The 15610-nt window shown below is 42.9% G+C and overlaps 1 protein-coding gene across 20 annotated transcripts in view; it reads right to left on the minus strand.

Moving 5' to 3' along the window:
- The window catches only part of PHF21A (PHD finger protein 21A), a 164008-nt gene that overhangs the window by 12614 nt on the left and 135784 nt on the right, over positions 1 to 15610 (minus strand). For 16 of the 20 annotated variants that reach the window (XM_074336283.2, XM_088789562.1, XM_088789554.1 and 13 more), the window contains 5 exons: positions 10360 to 10458; positions 6910 to 6961; positions 6085 to 6164; positions 5541 to 5601; positions 2861 to 3024 (listed from right to left, as the gene is read on the minus strand). In XM_074336283.2, coding sequence (XP_074192384.2) covers positions 2861 to 3024; positions 5541 to 5601; positions 6085 to 6164; positions 6910 to 6961; positions 10360 to 10458 — 456 coding nt within the window. Of the gene's footprint in view, positions 1 to 2860; positions 3025 to 3096; positions 3120 to 5540; positions 5602 to 6084; positions 6165 to 6909; positions 6962 to 10359; positions 10459 to 15610 lie in introns of all 20 variants that reach the window. The other 4 variants (XM_088789557.1, XM_088789558.1, XM_088789556.1 and 1 more) reach the window with 1 other exon arrangement.

Consider the following 15610-nt stretch of genomic DNA (forward strand, 5'->3'; position numbering starts at 1 on the left):
TGAAAAGAAGAGTGTTTGCATTTTAAGACAAAACCTGGCGGAAGCTTTCAGTTTGTGATTTAATCTGAGTGGATCCTTTCAAGAAAACCATTTTCTAAACCCCCTCAGCTGAAAATCACAAAAGATAAAACCCCAGTTTAGGAGAGACTCACACGCAGCACCACCAAATCATCTGTTCCCAGCACTGTGCAGCACCCTGGGGGGGCCCGACCAGGAAGCTATGAGCTGTCACGCCCTTTGGTAATGCTTCACCCGAGGAAAAGTTGGGACAACCTTTGATGGCAGCAAACAAGGTTTCTAACAGGAACTCCTGCTGCTGACTAACAAGACAGGTAGAACACCTGACTCAATTACTAATGCCAAATGTCGGGGAAGCTAGGTAAAATGCTGAATCTTGAGGGCAAGCCACCATCTATGTCCAAGGAAGGAAACCTGCCAGAGAACAGACCTCTTCTACCAAGGTCCTCCAAAGATGACACTTCCTTTGTTTGCTTTTTAACACTTCCTTTGTTTGAGAATTTTAACTCAGGCTATGCACCTGGTATTCTTTTGCTCTCTGGAGAGACGTGGACCATTAGTGTTAGTTTGGTGCAAAAGTAATTGCTGTTTAAAAGGTTAACGGTAATTGCAAAAACTACAATTACTTTTGCACCAACCTAATAAATACTGAGAACCTTTAAATTCAAGAGACATTTTACCTGAAGATGATCCTAAAGAGGAGCTCTGTAATTCACAAAAGAAATGGCACATGGACAAACCAAACCTCTTGGTTTCCCTCCCCAAACCCGCTCCTATCACCTCAGTCAACGGCAGCTTCATCCTTCTAGCTCTTTAGGCCAAAAACCCTGGCTTCACCTTTGACTATTCTTTTTCTCATACTGCATCATCTAATCCTGCTGGCTCTTCAAAACCGATGCAGACTAGGCTTGATCTCCTTTCTCCATCTCTGCCCGTACGGTCCTTCGGGCCACGCCAGCCAGCATCGGCTCTGCCTGGACAACCGCGACAGCCTCCTGTCTGGTCTCCCTGCTTCCCTTCTATCCTCTCCACAGGCGCTTCTCCGTCATTCACACACAAAATCCAAATCGAGTTTGTAAACATCTTAAAATAATAAACGCAGGCAAGGACCGTCAAAGGATGCTAAAACCACGGGGTAACAGTTTGTTGGGGGAACTGGAGATTTATACAGACTCAAAGCGATCTCCATCAGAAGAAATAGGCACCTTTACAAGTGGAGAAATTTGATGGAATCTCTTTTAAGAGATGAAAAGTTAACATCGCCAACAACGGGAAAGCCTGACAACACAAGCCTCCTGTTGTGATGTCCTGAGGACACTTCATCACTTATTTAGTGCTGCCATAAAAATGCATACCTCGAATCTATTCTTGAGGAAACAATCAAGGGCATTGAAATGGACGGACACTCTACATACTAGCAACTGGCCTATCTTTTTAAAAACGGCAATGTCATGAAATACAAAGAAAGGTTGAGAAACCGTCCCGTGACAATAAAGAGACTAAAGAGATAATACCGTGACAATAAATGTCAAGAAGTGATCTTACATTGGATCCTGGAGCAGAAAAAAAAATGCTACGAAGGCAATTATTGGAGAAATCCAAATATCAACTGTATATTATATAGCAATATTTTATACTAAATTTCCTCAACTTGAAAACTGCACTGTGGTTATATCAGGGTGTGTGCGTGTGTGTGTGTAGAGGGGAGAAGCATTGGTGGCAAAATGGTAACTGGTGAATCTAGGTGAAGGGTATACATTTGTTCTTTGTATTGTTGCTACAACTTTTCTGTAGATTTGAAAAATTTCAAAATAAAAACCTAAAAAATTATGTCCCTCTTCTCCTCAAACACCTCTGGTGGTCTCCCATTTCACTTAGAGTAAAAGCCACAAGGCTTTGCACGACGGATCCTGCCCACCACTCTCGCCTGCTCACTGCCCCAGCTATTCTGGCCCCCTTGCTTTTCTTCCATGCCCTGTACATTTCTACCTCAGGGCTTTTGCACTGCTGTTCCCTCTGCATGGAATGCTCTTCCCCCCACATACTCCCCTTTCTATCAGAGAGGCGTTCTCTCGCCCCTCTTCATAAAAGAGCAACTTCCTTATGCTCCTTATTCTGTCCCACTGTTTTTCACAGCACTTATCGCTACCTGACCTGTCTGTTCATTTGCTTATCACCTGCCTCTGGCCATGCAATATGAGCTCCTTGAGGGCAGGGAGGCTGTTCTGTCCACAGCCTTAAGAATAGTGCTTGCTCAGCAAAGTAGCACTCAATAAGTATTTGAGTGAATTCACTGCTTTGTAAACGCTCATTTAAAAACGTAGGGCACTGGTGGCTACTCCTGCAGTGTCTGGGTAAAGGACTAGTAAGTGTCTGACATTTTCTCAGGAATCTGTTTCTGACAAACTCTGCTAAATACAGATACTTTAAAGAAAAGTTTTCCACTTCTTGAATTCTACTTGAGGCAGGAAAGAACTGCTAGGGCAATGTACACCTTGTTCATTTTCCCCACCTCCAAAACACTGATGAGCGAAACTACGCACCTTTCAATTACATGAGCTGACGCCCCAACCCCACCCCCCTTCCTGAGAACTCATTCACATCAAATCCAGACTCTGAAAACTCTGACTAAGCCTTCTGATGTTGTGTTTAACCCGAGTCTCAAGGACACAGCAGAACGTGGGGCCCCAGCAGAATGCTGCCTTCCTGGCAAAAAGTGTCCTGTAGGGCCGACTGCTGTTCCCGGGTTAGTCAAGGAGAGGCAGCTGGTAAGGAGACGACAGGATAACGGTTTCCCCAGTTTAAGCTCTCAGAATAAGTGAGCTTTTCCCAAGTTACTTACGTCTGTGGAGGTGGGGCTGGGCAGGGACACAGGCTGAACAGGTGCAGGGAAAGTGAATGTGGTCTCTGTCTTTTCATTTTCAGGGGAGTCAGGATGACTGGATGGGGGGGATGTTGGGGTAAGGGCTCCAAACCCCAGCACTGCATTGTATTTTGGAGGACGACCTATATACCAAGAGAAGGGAACAAAAGGGGAAAACGGGGAGGGAAAGAAAGGGGGAAGATGGTCTTACATACCTTTGGCCAGTGTTCCTCATTGGCTAGCATGGAAAAGGAAGTGAGGTCGCAGACAGAAGGTTAATACAACAGTCCCAAAGGGAGGAAGAGAAGCAAAGATTTAAATGTCATTAGAAACAACTGCATGGGTCTCAAAAGAAGGGAGGGTAAGAGAGCCTTGGAGGATGACGGGAGGTGCTGGGGCATCTTGCCTTGGGCAGATAACAGTGACATTCCTGGACTATCACAATTTGAGATTTCTATTGCGGGAACCAAAGCGCACTGGGAGCCAAGGCCAAGAATTTATTTTATTTTTCCCTGCCTTTTGCGTATTTGTTCTCTAATGTTTCTCTGCACCCATCATTCTCACAATAATATTAATGAATCTCTGTTCCCACAAACGGATTTCTTTAGGATTTCTGCTTTTCCTTTTCTCTGCTGCCTACATTTTGGTCGTTTCACTGCTTGTGAGGGTGGAGAAAGGAGACAAAATTCAAGTTAACTATTCTTACCCTTTGCTGGTAGAGCTAGTGAGAGATTATGTTCTGGGAGGAGTTGGACCCTAAGGGCTAAGAAGACGTCCTGCGCTTAAATACGAATTTACGTAGGTTTGGACTCAGGTGCCCTCCCCAGCTGATGGAGAATTGTCCCCTTGCTTTCTATCACCAACATTCTGGTGAGCTGCATGTCTAAGAACGGGGGCTGTTCCAAAGTCTCAGGAAAGGCCGCCATCTGCAACACTGCTGAGACCCGATCCGGGCAAGAGCATTTTGAATCAAACCTCCTGGCGAGAGACGGTCTGTAATGAGCCCTAATGGGTGTGGAAACCCCAAGCCAACGTCTCTTGCCGGATATGCCTACGTCAGGCTCCTTGTCTCCTAAGGGCCGGGTCATAGATTCTGAGCCGGGAGTGAACGGAAGTGCCTGCCTAAGAACACCACAGGAAAAGGGAGAGCCAGAGAGGCACACACCCCCCTGCGAGCACCGGTGGATGCTATGTAGGATCAAGACTTTGCCAACAGCTATAATTTATATCAAAATTATGCACCGGAGTCCTGATTCTGTCCGACATTACCCAAACATTACCTATCTGTGTTACACGGGCATTGTCTGCAGAACAAACACAGATCGTACTGGTTTGTCTTTTCTAGGGACTTCAGTGCTGTGAGAAGGAGAAGTGGAAGATGAACATTCTTTGTTCACCCACAGAAGGCATATCCTAGGCATTGTGAATGCAGGTTTTCATTCTCTGACCTTGGCAAGAGATGCCAAGGTCTTTCTGGCTCATTTAACGCCTGTCCTCTTAGATACTGCCCACCAGCAGGCCAATTAACTGGGGCTCCTGGTTGGGCGCTCCTTTCGGAGAACTGTGTCAGAAGTCACTAAAAATCACCCCAAACAAAACAAAGAATAACCCATGACATGGATTACTGTGGCCCAGGAATTGATATGAAACAATGACTTAGGGTTTCCCAGCTAAGTATTTGTGACTATTTGAAGCACGGGCTGAGGCAACATGAGAATGGGTCATACGGGTGGGTATGCTATCTCCTTGGGGGAGGAGGTGGGAATGACATAGTTGCAGCCCTCCCCAAGGCAGACAAAGGGTCAGGATGACCTCCTAAGCTTCCGACAGCTCTGAGATTGTGTGTGCATACGCAAAAATTAGTATGCTACTCCACTCACTCGGCAACCTTTCTAGCCTGGAACTGTAATTCAGGGACACATTATCATGTGGAGAAAGGGACCTTGGGATGTATTACTGACATCAAAGAACAATTTCAGAACCTTGTTTATGAGCTCAAACTCTGAGCTATTAGGACCTATTAGGCCTGCACAGTGAGAGCTGCGGCTGCTGGCATCTTGGCCCCGCCTAAGAGTAGGTGGAACGCCTGCCCTGGGGAGGTCGGAAATACAGGGATGGAGCTCTTTAGGAATTTCTGTTTTCAGGAGCCTGTTTTGACAGTGACCTTTTTTTTCACTGCTGGAGATACCCTCTTCTCATACATTCTAAGTCCTTGGTATGGCTCCCTCCCTCCTTCCTGGAAAGCCTCGGCTCACAGAAACTTAAGAGTCATGCTCGGGTCTTCTGGACTAAGAACACCTTGGCAACAGCAGAGCTGTGTTCTGCTCAGGGAGGCTAAAATGCTTCCTCGTACGCCGTGTTCTGTTCACTGGGCTATTCAGGGGCGGTCTGCTGGGCCTGGGGCCGAAATGCTGCGTTAGGCCATTCCCCTGAGTCAGCTTTGCTGGACTCCCAGGAAAGGCAGCTTTTGACTAAGTATACAGAACTCTAATAAGAAATATCACTCTCTTTCTCTCCCATTCTCAGAGAATAACACAATACAACTATTTTCAAGGGATCTAGGAGTTAGGCTCTAGGACAATGGGAGGAGGGAGAGGGAAAAAAACACAACAAAGAAAGCAACAGCAATAGCAAGGGAGAGCGAGAATAAGGTACTCACCTCGCTTCCGGGTCCCAGGATGCATTGTACTGTTCAGGTATGTGACTGCACTCTTCTTGCGCTTTGAGGATTGATTGAAGAAGAAAAGGTGACTGGTTGGATAGCGTGCTGACTACTACTACTGGCAAAAGCTAAAGGCCAAGCATAGCATGCCCACTAGTTAGTTAGTGTCAACACGCCCACTTGTTAGTGCTGGGTACCCCGAGGCCTCAGTGCTCATGTGTTTGATTATATGTACTTGGCTCTGACAGAATATTCTAGAGAGGTCTGCCTCTGCTCAGATGACAGTCGTGTTGAAGCCAGGGTGAGTTAAAATTTTTAAGGTAGGTTTGTATCTGTTGACACTTAGGAAAAAAACTCAGGGGAAAGTAGTGAATAAGAAAAATGAAATAATGGGGTCAGCCAGGGGAAAATCCATCATTTCGCAAAGCTGACCAAGTACAGTCAGGGTCCTGCTCGTGAGCAGGTTTTCACATGGGAGGTGCTGAACGCGTCGTAAATAAAACCGAACAGTGAGGGAGGGCCAAGTTCTGGCCAGGAATACCTCTGGCTCAAAGACCGCTCCACTGTACACAGGATTTGCTGTTGTTCTTCTTTTTCGTTCTTGCCTCTTGCTTTGGATTTCTTGGGAAAGCAAAAGGTGTGAATTAGAAGAGAGGTATGGAGAACCTCAAAAACATAATTTCATTGTTTTAACTATTAGTTTTCCCATGACGAATTACAAAGGGGGCCAGTCTCTTTGTTTCACTGCAGCCTTTTGCAGCGGGAAGGACATTACTGGGAGCAAAAATATGTAGGACCAACTACCCTCACCTCTCAGAAAGCAGGACCACGCGGTCCCTCAGCGTGGCTCTCTGTGACCGGGAGCTCAATGGCAGACCACACTAACAAACAAGGTGCCCTGATTTATTTCTAGATCACTGTCATATAGGCGTGTATGAACTTTATAGATCTAGAGTGAGTAACCATAGTTCACCATTCTTGAATTAAGTAATCAGGACAGGTCTAGCTTTGTAACTGTTCTTAAGATTCTGATAACCTAGTGACTGAAAAATATAGACAAAGACTCGCCAGAGGGGCACTTGCTACTTCATGCTATGGGGGGAGGGGGGGAGTTCTCCTAAGTGAACAAATGTCACCTTAGTCCAGGCAACTGGACGGTTCCCGCAGGACGGTGGTGTGGATACATAATGATAGAAGGGGAGGGAAAGTAATTTTTACTCTGAAGGAAATAAAGTCCACACTGATCGAATTATACTCTATTTGTGTTCCAGTTTTCTATTTTATTTTTGTACAATCAGACGCCAACCATTTCAAGAAGAAAGTTCTGGGTCAGAAGCAAGGCAACGTCACGAGTATCTTCTCTTACCTTCTAGATGGTCATGTGTTACCAAGCCTAGGGACACCATGAAGGCAAGTTTCTGTGGCAGGGAAATAAAAGAAGAGTATACTTCAGTTTGGGTTCTCACAAAGCCAATCACATGCTCCTACTGAAGACTCCAAGGGAAAGCCAGCCCCACAGGCTGCTTGCCTGAAGGAGGCCATGCTCAGGTAACAAAGAGCAGGGCACCCCCCACTCTTAGCAGCTATGGAGCCACTTTGCAGCTTTCCTGTCTTACAGGGACCACAAGAGAAGGCCAAGGCCTATATCTTCTACTTTCTCGATGACAGAAATCAGCACCTTGAGTGACCCAAGTTTCTTTCAATCCTCTTAGAGGGAAGAGGATTTCATATTCGAAAAACATGAAGAGCCTCGCATGAAACTCCAAATGCTAAGGACTTCACCTGTCATAACTAGGTCTTCACTTGTCATGACAGGTCAGGGTTTCTTATATTTTCACTACCACTGACTAGACAATGCTAATTCAAAGCTAAATGAGTTAGGAATGGTAGCAGGTGGTTCTGTTTAACACCATGAGTCTTCAACCAAACATGGGCTTAAAAATGATGGGACAATTTCTCGCTGATGAAATTGATTAGGGTGTTGCACCCCAAAGCCAGAACATCGGATGCTTGAAGTTGGAGTGAGCAACAAACTGACTCCTACTTTGCTCTCCGGTTGCACCTGGTCTGGCAAGTATGTCTTCATTTTCTGCTGTACCACTGCACGGCTGTTGTACATGCCAAATAATGCATCATCAATTTCTTTCGCTGATGAGTAAAGATCATTACCAACTGATAGGAGACAGACTCCCGTAGAATTATTTATACTACAGCTTGGTCTTTAAAACTCCTGACATCTTATCCTCAACATTCAATATCACGATATTTTGGCCTGAAGTGATTGGTTCAGGCTATTCAAGATACTGAGTGTTTTATGAAAATACAGTCCTTGAGCAAACCACTTGAAAACAGAAAAATGTCCTTTATGGATATCCTCAGAGTCCTGAAGAAATGTTTTTATTTCATTCCTTATTCCAAAACAGGTGGGCACCTACCCTCCGACAGCCAGAGTACTTTGCTCAGGAAACGTACTCTTGGACTTGCCCACTTTCCGCACTGCCCGTTGTTGTTGCCAATTAATTACATTCGTAATTTTCACTATTCCTTCAAAACTGAATCAAGATTAGAAGGCTGTCCACCAACTGATCTCTGTTGAAGCGGCGCGTGGACTGACATTCAGATGCACTTTCTTTTAATCAGGTAACAGCACCCGTTTTGACCACTCACACCCAGCTCACCTTTGCCAGTCTAGATCAAGCTCACAAAAGTATTATTACATGATGCTAACTGAAATAAGTCAGCTAGAGAAAGACAAATACCATAGGATCTCACTTATATGTGGAATCTAAAGAACTGAATAAATGAGCAAAATAAACAGAAATAGTCTCAGAGATACAGAGACAAAACTGATGGTTGCTAGATGGGAGGAGGGTGGGGATGAGGGAGAAGGGGAAGGGATTAGCATAAATTGGTAACTACCATATTGCCACGGGGATATGAAAGGCAGTTTGGGGAATAGAATCAATAATGTAAAGATTTTGTAGGGTGTCAGATGGGCACATGTCTTATTAGGGAGACCTCTTCATGGACGGTGTAGATGCCTGATCACTGCACTGTACACCTGAAGCTGAAGCTGAATAATATTGTATGTCAACTATTATTTAATATATATTTAGTCATGGGATATGGAATACAGCATAGGGAATAGAGTCAATGGAATTGTAACAGCTACATACAATGTCAGAGGGACAGTAGATTGGGGGAGGGGGTTTGCCATTTGGGGAGGGGGTTTACCATTTTGTGAGGGGTGAAATGACTAACTATTATATTGTTTTGTACATCTGAAACTGATAATAAAAAAGAAATTATTAAATGACAAACAAGATAAAACAAACCAAACAAACAAAAAAACCCTCCTCTCCTGTGGAACAGATTTCAGTGATAAACAAACTAAAAAGTTGTCAAGAACTTTTGCCTCGTCTATGCATCACATTTGTGCCGAGAACTAATTTCTCCTTTTTATGGCAGTGGTTCTGTCCAACAAAAGGTGAAATATCTGCTACTACACATGCTTGCCCACACTGTGCCACTGACATAAGATATCCTTCAGTTTTTTTAAATAAGGATATTTTACTAATAGTTTGCTCTATGCTTCCTCCTCCAGGCATAATACTTGTCATTAATTTTATGGATGATTTTACAAGTTTCTCAGCAATCTAGTGCTTCTTGTTGGTTCAAGGTTTGGTCCCTTCCTTAGAAATAAATGGAAAAGAATCCATTTCATATCAGAAAGAATTATAATTTGTACTTGTTTTAGAAAAATCTTCGCTTGTATAATAAGTCATTGCTTTAAAAAAAAAAATGACATGAAGCTTCGATGGTTTCACGCCACTATTTGACATCGTTTCATTACAAAGAATGCACTGAGGATAGAAGGAAATGGATTACGGGTTTAATAAAATCCAACTATCAGATATTCATCATATTACCTGTCCAATTTTTCTTTTATAGCTGCTTCGAAAAAGCATCAAACTAAAAGATTCTCTTGTCTAAGGACATACAAATTCACATTCTGCATTTGTATCTGAGTCATGTTTGCTACTTAAGTTTGTAATTCTATCCTAAATTGTAGTACAGATGTTACTATTTTCATCCCTACTTTTATGCTTCAGTGAACTACTTCTGAGCTAGTGATTCACTTGGGATTTGGGGATCTAATGCAGCACAAGGGTAGTAACAGAAAAGCACATGTAACTACTGTCACTGGCAACATAACAGACCTTCGCTGAGTGAACTGAGCATCTTATAAAGGTTGGCTAAGACAAACAAAACATAATGATCATTAGGAATGCAACAGGATATCTGGGGAAATGATCATTAATCTAACATTTCAAATTTGTTTTAACAGGTGTACGAAATACCTGCATGCCAGCTCATGGACACTCAAGGCCACACTCATAATCTGCTCTAGGCCAACCTGACTTGGCAATAGCATTACTGAGTAATGAGGAAGCAAAAGAAAAATACAGTGGTACCTCAGTTTTCGAACATAATCCATTCTGGAAGCCCGTTCGAGTTCTGAAACGTTCGAAAACCAAAGCATGGTTTCCCCACAGAAAGTAATGCAAAACGGGTAACTCCATTCCAGACCTTTAAAATCAACCCCTAATACTGCAAATTTAGCATGAATTTTACTATCTAATGATACCATAGATCCATAAAATTTACAGTGTTCATAAACTGAAACGTTCGTCAACAGAGATGTTCGAAAACCGAGGTACCACTGTGAAGTGATTCGGGGAGCAAGTGTCTCTCCTGATGGGCGGGAACAAGTCAGGTCTCACAGACTGCGCTGCCTTCAGGGGGCGGGGCTTACCTGAGGGTTCTCCTCCCGTTTTGGTTTGGGTGCAGCAGGCGGAGTGACGGTACGGCTCTCGGTTTGTTTCTCATCTGTGTCTGTGTGGGATTTAATCATCTACGAGAGGAACGTTACACGCAAGCTCAGAATTTACTTTTTATTACAAAAAGAATGACAACAAACACAGTTTGACTGCAGTCAACAAGAATGAAAAGAACATACTAAAACTGGAAACATGAAGGAGAGAAAAGTACACTGTAAGGCCCCAGGTGAAATGATTAACTTGCATAACTAGAGTGGATATGAAATCTATAAATACAGCAGTTTATACAAAAAGAAAAATCCATGATTTAGTGCCTATGGATAAAAATGAAGCATAGGCCGCACTAATTTTGATGTATTTTAAAATGTAGGGGAAGTTTTCCAGAAGCAAGCCCACTCTTATTATATATGGGTCAAGCTCCAGTCCACAGCATGCTTAAGATCTGAATAATGTCCAAAAAAATCTTACATCCACACTCTTCTATTTCAGAACATTTCCAATCATAATCTAAGAGGTTGCAGAGCTACCCTCATTTGGGATATTTAAAACCTGTCTGCCTCATCCATTAGAGCAGAGATGCAATTGCCAAGGAAAGGTCATCTTGCAAGAGGCTGACATCCTTATTACCTGCAACCTCATCTTCCAGATGCATCCATTCAGACAAGAGAAACACCAATAGCATTACCATCTTCAAACACAAAGGGCAGCTAACAAATTGGCAGACTGGGCTTGCATTACTAGTCTTATCATGACCCAATGGTTAGTCATTTTATGAAGTCCTCTGTAAATACTGAAATGATATTAGAAAGGTGGAAATAAAACTGTAAACACAAACCTAATTTACTTTTTCAAAATTAAAAAAAGCAGACACTAATGGTCCTTTCGTATGGGCAACAACAAGTAGTTACATCAATGAGAATGAAACTGATTATTGATGAGTGGGAGTCAAAGGAAAGATTCTGGTCCTCCAGGCAGGACATCAAAAGTTCTCAAAAATCATTAAGTTGAGAAATATTTTACTAGATCTGAAAAACTAACAATCACAAAGATCTTTTGCTGTCTTTCCTGGCTACTTCCATATTTTCCTTCTGCTTCTCATATGATTACTTTAGGAAAATGTAAGGCATCTGCCTTATCAATACTGTGGCAACCATCTGTTTGGGGGCACAAATGCTGCCTTGGATTTTTTTTTTTTACACCAGTGTCTTGTCCTATTTCCTCCTCTTTACTATAAGCTACTCGAGAGCAGTTTTACACCCCTTGGTGCCTGGTACAGTGGCTCACATAGAGCAGGTTTACTGTAAAGAAATGCTCCTCTTCTGAGTGGGGAATATGAGCTACCAGAAGAACCATTCGTGTCTCCTCTCTCTCTCACACACACATTTCTGAACCAAAAAGGACACATTTACTTCATAAAACAAACCACCAAACACTCCAAAAGGGAACACAATGAGGAAGTAGTTTATAGTGACATTTTTAAGGTCTTGGGTGTCCAGAAAGCTTATTTTCATAGCTCTCTGAATGTGGATGGATGGGAGTCTGAGGGAGGAGGGAGATGAGAAGGTCAACAGTAAGGGTTTGCTGCTCCAGTCCCAAGGCCGTGTGCATGTCCTTGGGGTCGCTTACTTCCATCTCTAAGGCTGAGTAATGCACGCAGTGGTAGTGCCTCTGGGGAAGGGCAAATCAATTCCTCTCCACTAAGGAATTACCCAGGGTTCCACTTTTCTCTTTCACGCAGAAGAGTACAATTATCTCAGGGTTGGATAAAGAACACGAAAAACATCCAAAATAATAATAAAACAATCAAAACATTAGGGAGCTGTTTGTCTCTCATGGACCTGTCACTCTGGGGGACACCAGCTGCCATGTTGTGAACAGCACCACGGAGAGGCCGATGTGGTGAGGAACTGAACCTCCTGCCAACAAACAGCCAGGGAGAAGTAAGGCCTGCCAACACCCACGAGACTGAGTGTGGAAGTGGGTTATCCAGACCCAGTGGGGCCTTGGGACTGCAGACCTGGCCAACTCATTTGAACGCAAACTCGTGAGGGACCTTGAGGCAGAACTGCGCAGTTAAGATGCAACCTGATTTGTGATCCTCCGAAACTGTGAGATCATACATGTTTGTTGTTTTAAGCAGCTTAAGACACACAAAAAAACCTCAGGGTGGGGGAGTGACGTCCCAGAAATGGCAGAACAGGGAGTTCTAAGAATCAGTCCTTCTCCTGAAGCTACCGTTAGGCTGGCAAAAACAGAATCGACTTTTTAGAACTCCGGAATCTAACAAGAAACTTAGTGCAACTAAGGGGGCACTTAACTGAACAAAGAGGCTGCTAGACTTCATCAAGAAAGCATTTTTCCTTACGTACCTATAAAACCCATTCCCTAGCTGGGCAGAGGCTGTGGGGATGACAACCTGTGTTCCTGGCGTGGCTTGCTGGTGCCAGGGGCAGCCATGTGGACCTTGTTCTCAGAAACTTGGCCTGTTTGGTGGTTCTCTGAGGACTGGTTCACAGGCTGCCTTTCGTTTTGGCCACCTTCGGCTGAAGTGGCTTTCCAGGTGGAGTCTGATGAAAGCATCTAAAGATGCATATAGTAAGTCCTCACTTAATCTTATCGATAGGTTCTTGGAACTGTGACTTCAATCAATTTTACTACAGGCTAATTGATGTAAATTAGAGTTGAGTTCCTATGGTGTATGTCTGTATATCAACTAGTCTAGGGTAAAATTGTTTTCCTTATATGTCGTTCTGCTTCAAGTTGTTCACTTCTACATTGTTAATTTTATGTGATGTGAATTTCATCTCATTTTAAAAAATTAGGTTGGGAAACAAAATAAATGGATTAAGCTAAAAGTTTGGTCTCTATCAGAGATTATAAATCCTTATGCAGAGGTGAAGCTTCCTTGCAGATATATACTGGGGGTGCCAAAAATATATATACAAGTGGACACTTTGGTCAACGTCACTCAAGCAGTAGTTTGCCGTAATCACAAGTGTCTGGACACTGATAGTAACCACTTTGAGCACCTCTTGTCATTGTAGAACTGAAATGTGACTTGTATTCATCTTTTGTTATTGGTATATATTGAGTACTGCAATTTTAATAGTTTTTTCCTTTCTTAAAATGTGAATAATTTTTTTGACCCTTCTGTATATATATATTTTTGCCTACATGGTGTTTAAAGAGATACCTTTAAAAACTAGGTGATTTCTCAAAATATCTGGATTTCTGGCTTTTCTTGAAAAAGTTTCCGTATGATAAAAATTGGCTATCGTCAAGAAGCAGCTGCTTCCTGGGGATGGAGTACATTACTTTGCAGTTTATCACAGTCTCTTCTACTTGCTACTGTCTCCTTGACACCAAGGCCAAATTATCAGTTTCATCATGCATGTCTTACTCCTTCAAAGAGGAATTAAGAATAAAAGAGGGATATTTCTTATACTCATGTTCCCATTGAAAATGGAAAAATAAAAAGTCCAGGCTGCTTTACTCATTTATATTTCCAGCTTCACACCCATGGCTATTTGAATTTGTAAATCTTGTTCTTTTGGTACTATAAAGATAGAAATAAAAAAACTCTGGACAAGACTAGAACTAAGTTAACCATTTATACCCTAAATTCCAAATTCCACTTTCTGAGACATGACCGCATGAATAATCAAAGTCAGGTACTTGCAAATAAATACATGTCCAAATAGTTTCATCAATCAAGGTTAAATAAACTTGTACCGAAGGCAAAGCAAAACCCACTGTTTGGTCCCTTGGCTGTATTTTCCCTATGCTAACATCAGTACTAAATGGAGGGTGAGGAGTCGCCAGCACAAGTTTACTAAGAGGGAAGACTGGGATTTGAGGGTAACACATAAGGTTATATTCTCATCTTGAAAGTACACCGTTTTCAGAGGATATTGTGTAGGTTCCTATGCAAGATATATATGGAAGGAGGGGAATGGGTGGCAGTCTGGCGATTTTCCCTACAGGACCTGGAACTTCTTTCCGTAGCTGAGCCTTGGGACACACACAGAGGTCTTTGTTGTAGGGAGTAGGGTGGGGTGGATAAGACATGAGCATAAATCCTGAGAACTAACCATGCCAGACAGAGTCCAATGGACTTTAAACACTTGATGTCATTCCATCATCAACAGGTGTTTAGCCTCCTTTCCCGACTGCTGGAAAGGACAAGGACATAAAAGGCAGCGGTGTGGGGACTGTAAGTTCATCTGGATTGATCTGCTTTTCGGGTGTGGGGACTGTAAGTTCATCTGGATTGATCTGCTTTTCTGCCTAAAATATGTTTCTAGCTTTAAAGCTCTTAAACTCTACCACTCGCATTTTCAGAGCCACAAGATAATGTGGCTTCTAATAAGGGACAAGGGACCTCTTACCTGGGGTGGGTAAGGACGCTGGTGATGCCCGACAGAGGGAGAAGTGAGACCACTCCTATTACAAGTGACACTGCCCTCCCCTTTCCTGTGCCAAGGAGGGGAGCCTCTGACACTACACAACTTGCCAGGCTCCCTCCCCTGGCCGCAGAGACTCAATGTCTGCTGCAAATGCACCAGAGAGTCAGCTCTGTGAGGGTACGGGTTTGATTTATCTGCCCTTGGATTATAGTTAGACATCACATGTGGCCTAGCAGCTGGTACATCATCAGATTTTTATTAAATGAATGTTATCACCTTAAAGGAAACAGCAGAAAGCAGAAGGGAACCCACGTAGCTTGGTTGGTCACAGAGAGAATGCTGGATACGGGTTTTGATAACTACGAGCAGGCCGTGAGTGCTACTTCTGTGGCAACATATTTACATTGCTTCACTCTTAGCCCATCTATGAGATCTCTGAACGGCTATAAGTGTGATATGGGAAATGAAACATAAAAAAGAAAAGAAGGATAGAAAGATCTGAAGTAAGAGAATTCTGAGAATGGAGTCCAGTCTAAAGAGAATCCTTGCTGAGCTTGGGAACCTGTAATACTGTTATGCCAGGTGGCCTGCTAAACTAAAATAGCAATGACTGGATTCCTCTATTAGGTCAACAAAAAGAGAGACCACAGATTTATCACTAGAAAAGAAATTTTGTTAAATTTTTAAGAATTCATGAGTACCTTTCTAAATTATGACTAAAATTAAAAGCTCTATCAATGTGTAAGGCCAGGACATGAAAAGACATTCAAGATCTAATAAGAAAAACAGCAAGTTACAAAATAATTTGATTTTTTTTTTG

The sequence above is a fragment of the Rhinolophus sinicus genome, chromosome 14, assembly GCF_057876585.1.
Source record: "Rhinolophus sinicus isolate RSI-liver-muscle chromosome 14, RSI-T2T, whole genome shotgun sequence".
Lineage (NCBI taxonomy): Eukaryota > Metazoa > Chordata > Mammalia > Chiroptera > Rhinolophidae > Rhinolophus > Rhinolophus sinicus.